Raw genomic sequence first — 6,000 nt, 5'->3', positions numbered from 1 at the left:
GTTGAAGAAAATTCAAAGATGCTCATAAAATTCTTTTAACAAGGAATTGCCTGTGAGAAACACAACTGTTAACACTTATCTTGAAATCAATTTTCCTACCCATAAAAGATGTGGCTCTCGTATATAAAGGAACTAATATTGCAAAGACAAATGTGTTTCAAATGTATGATGAAGGAATAGCGATAAAGATACATGATTTAGTTTACAATTTTGACACATAAACTACTAAAAGAATGAAGAAAGAAAATCTTTAAAATGAAGAATACCTCATTAGGGAAAATGTTTGTTTTATTTAAGTTCAATATACAAGCCTCATTCTATTTGATAATATAATAGGACTTTTTTGTTGAAAAAAATACATGTATTTCAAAAGTATTCATTATTAAGTTACCATCTTAGCAAAAATCACTACCTTTTCTCGAACACTAACGTCTTTCCTATGTATGATTACAAAATATGAAAAATTAATACTATCCGACGTGACCATAAAATGCCAGCTCTGCAAAGTTATTCACGATGCCATATATGGAAATGGCATAAAAATTGAGGCTATATGATAAATTATTAGTGACTAAAATCTTGAGTTATGACAAGGATCCTCATTTATTTCTTATATGTATAGACATTCATATTTCGTGTTCTAAATTAAATAAAGCTTTTGACTATATGTGTATATTTTTGCATCATTTAAAAATCTACTTTTTTTTAATCAAAATTTGGTCTATTTAATTGAAAATTTTCAATGATTTGTCTCAATTAAAAACAAATTTTGGCAATCACAATGGCCTTCAATTCTCTAAATTTGATAGGAAAAGCTACAAGATGCGATCTAGCAACAATAGCTTCATCTCTATAGTGCAGCTTTTAGCGACTTAGTGAAGCTTTCTAGCTCTTTCAAGCCTTCTTCAGGAGATTTTGCCTCACCTAGTATTCTTACCATGGCACTGCCAACAATCACCCCGTCTGCTCCCCATCCGGCCACCTGTTTGACGTGCTCAGGTTTTGATATTCCAAAACCAACTGCTATTGGCTTATTTGTTGCCTCTTTAACGTCCATTAGGAGAGATTGCACGTGGTTGCTCACAGATGCGCGAGCTCCAGTAACTCCAACTGAGCTCACAAGGTAGAGAAATCCTTCTGAAGCTTCGGCAATCGCCTTCATTCGAGCTGTCGGAGTTGTCGGTGTTGTCAGCAACACCAATTCAAGATTATACTTAGTAGCTTCCTTTCTCAATATTTGAGTCTCCTCCAGAGGTACATCCGGAACCACAAGTCCATGTATCCCAGCATCTCTGACAGTGATCATGAACTTTTCAACACCACGCTTGAGTATTGGATTATAATATGAGAATAGTGCAATTGGACAAGATAACCGAGGTACAACATCCTTCAACATGGAGATAATCTTATCAAAATTTGTCCTTCTGGCTAGTGAACGTGTTGAAGCAGCCTGTATAACTGGGCCATCAGCCAATGGATCAGAATAAGGTACCCCTAGCTCTATTATGTCAGAACCACATGCATCAAGCACTTTCAATGCTTCAGCAGTAGTAGAAAGGTCAGGATCGCCAGCGGTGATATATGGTATCAAAGCCACTTTGCCTTGTTTTTTTAGTTTTGAGAATGTTTCAGACAGCCCAACAGCTTGGTTAGTGCTTATGGTCGCCATAGGAGGCTTGAATAATCCGCCAACAGTATTCGTTGCAGAAAGGCCGATCCTCTGTGGAAGAAGAAGAGAAGAATGGCCCTGAGATTTCTGTTTCAGCTGGAGAAAATAGCTAGCTTTGAGGGCAGCTGCAGTGGCCATTAGAGAGGTGCCAGCGCTTTCAAATCGTTTGCTTCAGGTGCATGAACCGAATCCGGTGCAGGAGGTTGGTAAAACCTTGTGTAAAATGAAACAGGGGTTTTAGCCATTAGCCATTAAAAATCTACTTGGTACAATAAAAATGTTAACAACTTCTCAAGAAAGGAATTGAATAACCTATTTTGCATGATTCAATTTTATCCTTCGTTTGAATATTTATGTGTATAATTTAATGAGTAAATCTTTTTTACACTGAGAATGTATACACTATCAACGTTTGATTCATGAAATGTGTACAAAAGTTGAATTTGAAATCCAAATTTTGTATAGTTGTCATTCATCCAATGCTGACAGTGTATTCACTGTCAGTGTAGGGAAGATTAACCCTAATTTAATTATGTCTTTCAACATAGTACATTAAACTTACAAACAATCATATTCACAACAAGCTATAGAGTATGCCTAACAAACATTTATTTTCACATCAATAATGATAAGGAATCATGTTCCAAGATAACATAAAACTTGGTAATGCGATGAAATACCTAAATACAAAGAAAAAAATTATTGTATCCTTGAACTGATACAACTAATAAAACTAACAAGGAACTAAGTTCCTACTGTCGGCTACTATAAATTTACTAAAAAAGTTACTTAATCAAAATCACCAAAAGAAATTGTCCAGCATATTCTAAAATTTTTTGCTTTTTGCCTACTACAAAATCTAAAATCTAAGTCCAAAAGCAAATGAAAACATAAAAAAACAAAACCCTTAAGAAGAAGAAAAAAAAGTTGGTTAAGCTATATTATGTTACTTTTTTATGCCACACATTAAATTGGGATTACATATATCCCACTTAATTATTATGGTCTTAGGCACATATTGAAGTTCCATTGAACCTCCTCAATCCACTTTTGCTAATGGTCGGTTTTTCCTAAAGTCAATTAGATTCATAAATAACAAAAAAATACATTATACATTGAATGTGATTGAATAAATTATGCAAGTACAATTAATGGATAAAATCTAATTTTAAGAAAAAGAATGTGCGTATGACCAAATCTACAACAGACTCAATTACAATCTATAAAAGGTTCAAAATGCCATTAAAAGATTTTAATTCTTGAAATGATATTATGTTAATGGCCTCTTATTTTTTCTCTAATTATTGCACTCATCGATATCATTTTCTCCAAAATCCATATATCTTATATTAACTAAATATGATAAAAAGAAAAAGAAAAGTCTATGGTATAAAATATTTTTTGGATATATGAAAAATTTTAGAAAGAAATTGCCACAATGTGCAAAGTCATTAATAGTCAACTACTTATTGATTTTGTTATATATCAGCACAAAATCAAGAATACAAAATTATCTTGTGCCATGAAATCCCCAATTTTCTCAAAAAGAGAAGCTCGCCTTAATTTTGTAACTACAGATGCTACCTAATAAAACAAAGGATTAATACTTATTCTGGAAATTTTGGTATCCAGCTATTTGTACCAAGCCCCAGAGGTCCCCTTTTTTTTTTTTTGTCATCGTCACTTTATCTATACTATTCTACTCTAATCTAATTTAAGGGGGATCCGGATACCCAATTGGGTCTACGAGAAACCGATGAAGACTGAATCACAATCAAACCAAACGGATGCACTATGCACCCGTGGGTCTCTCTTCCATTGGATGCCTCTTTTCTCCTTCGTTTCCCTTGGTCTATCCAAACTAGCCCCTAATAAAGTCTACCACAGCCTGACCCTTTGTTAACCAACAGACTAATTCTCCCATGTCCTCTTCAGGAAAATAAAAACAAAGGAGCAAAATAAAAGGTGGACTTCTTCATTTCTCATCTTTGTAGACTTAGTTTCCCCTGGTCATACTTTTGTCTTATATCTCAAAATCCCCTTAATTTTTCACTAAACTCCTTCTAATCTTCCCAAACCCTCATAGTAACCGGATCAAACTCTGCCTTACCTTTCCTTTCGCTTATCATCATTGTAAATTCTTGGATTAAGCTAATTTTCCTTTGATATATAAGTACATCTTTATCTTTATGATGTAGTAGCACATAGTGCTTGCACATAAATCAAGTGAGCCCTAGGTGAGCCTTTTTGCATGTATCTGACCAGGCAGCTGATACAGGAAAGACAACCAAAAATTCTAATTGGTGAAGGACAAGAACTGAGTAAGGATAGATTGGATTGATTTGAAGTCCAAAGTTCTGATTGGATTACACCAATGAGCTCCTTTCCCACCTCTCACCCCCTTCACAAAATTTGATTAACTTGTACTTCTTCTTCATTTTTGTTAGAATTAGTATTTTTTTTGGTGTTTTTTTGCTTGTGATATGTTTTTTTCTAAAAACATCTTTGGACATGGTGTTCTTTTGGGGTATTTTTAAGTTTTAATGTAGTTCTCTAAATACTTTTGCTGCCTCCTTCCCAATTCACCCTATTGCGCTAGGCCCATTGCCTTCTTTTTTCTCTTACTACACCAAATTTAGTGATGATAAAGGAGAGGAGAAGGTTCATGATCAGTGATAAGGAATGCAAGGTAGGAGGAAAGGGTTGCGGGGAAGGATACGGGAGTTCCACTAACCATTGTATCTTTTCATATCTATGTTAGCTAGAGTCATTTATAGGAGTGACACCAACATGACTGCTCTAGTGCAAAATGAAGAGTTAGACATGAGAACAGCATAACAAATGGGAAGAGTCCATATAACACAGCTTCAAATTTTAAACTGTAAAGAGGAAGTATAGAATTTTGAAACTTCATATGTACAGATTCAAATTGTAAGAGTTTCGTTATAATTTCTCTTTTGTTATGGGTTGAAAATAATTTTAAAAACCTATTAAAATTTCAAACCAAACTTAAGCACTATGTATACTCGATGAGGCTTACACAGTACATAGACACTATATAGTCATAACTATACACCAACAACAAAGACTTGTACACTCCCTCAAAGTGTACCATAGCACAGCGCAAAAGTACCCCAAATCCAAACCACAATGTATTGCCATGTGATACCCCTAGTTGAATCATAACATGTCCTAAACTTGAAACCTAATGACCCACTTCCACCCTACAAATTCTTTCCAAACCTCGATAGTTGCAACTTATATGATGCATGAGAATAACAAGAAATAGAATTATTTCAAATTGCCCAACTCAACAAGTGCAGATATTAGTTAAGTGACTATAAAGTCACTGATCCAATTCTTAAGTTCTCCCCTTTCCCCTCGCCGTTGAAAATCTTGGAATCTTACTTAAAAAATGAATAATAAGTAGAATTAAGGCCCTATTTAATAATCCAATTCAATACTTAAATTTAATGGATTAGATCTTAATATATTCAAATATTTTTTATAATAAAAAACTAAACATCTGAATTAATTAAGTGACACTGAATTTTCTAAGCAAAAATTACTCTAAAAAAAAAGTAATAAACTATTTACTTATTATTTAATATTGTATACATTCAAATATGCCAGATATTTAGACAATATGACATATATGGAAATCGTTTGTTTGGCCAATGCTAGCCAGACTAGTCAATATAGTGTGGAGATTAAAATAACTTACTTTTCAAATACTGAGATGATGCAGACTCAACGCTGTTCAATCTTCCTGCTTCGATCGCTTGATGTAGTAGTCCTTCACTTGCCCCGCCCAACAAGGCTTGGTGTTTGACACTTTAAGTTTAAAAGAATAGAAGAAATAGGTACAGGAATAAATTTAACATCATAAGACTGACAATTTAAAGCAGGACAAAATAGTTACAAGACTGGGTTCTCGTAGGTTGATATAGATTTTGCAAAAAAGAAAAAAAGGAAAAAAAAAGGTTGCAAATCAAAATATAGGGCTGTTCTCACTTGCTGGAGATTTTGCAAATCACAATCCACCAAAGCAAGGCTATTTTTCTCAGATTTTAGATTTTACCTTTATAATCTACACAGCAGACGAGAACATTGAAAAAAAAAAACTATTTATAACAAGAAGCTTCACCGTATGCCAAGAAAAGTTTTTTTTTTTATTCCTAACCCTTGACTCTCCAAGGCAAACTGAACTTATTCTACTCCTAGAGTTAGACTCCTATTCCAATTCTATCTCTGAACCCACTCTGACATCGCTCTTTATCAAGCATATATTAGTTGGCCGAACACAACATAAGGGCATTTTTGTAATTGAG

General features: G+C 33.9%; 1 protein-coding gene across 1 annotated transcript; it reads right to left on the bottom strand.

The window, feature by feature from the left end:
- Positions 1 to 737: 737 nt before the first annotated feature.
- Positions 738 to 1,869, bottom strand: LOC113689401 (tryptophan synthase alpha chain-like). Its single transcript, XM_027207178.2, has one exon. The coding sequence runs from the start codon at positions 1,805 to 1,807 to the stop codon at positions 851 to 853; it is 957 nt and encodes a 318-aa protein (XP_027062979.1). The 5' UTR covers positions 1,808 to 1,869; the 3' UTR covers positions 738 to 850.
- Positions 1,870 to 6,000: the final 4,131 nt, after the last annotated feature.

Source organism: Coffea arabica, chromosome 5c (genome assembly GCF_036785885.1).
Source record: "Coffea arabica cultivar ET-39 chromosome 5c, Coffea Arabica ET-39 HiFi, whole genome shotgun sequence".
Lineage (NCBI taxonomy): Eukaryota > Viridiplantae > Streptophyta > Magnoliopsida > Gentianales > Rubiaceae > Coffea > Coffea arabica.
This window is presented reverse-complemented; position numbering and strand designations above follow the sequence as displayed.

Bases quoted from the DNA above. Each gene is read 5' to 3' on its own strand.
- LOC113689401 (XM_027207178.2), bottom strand. From the start codon at position 1,807: ATGGCCACTGCAGCTGCCCTCAAAGCTAGCTATTTTCTCCAGCTGAAA.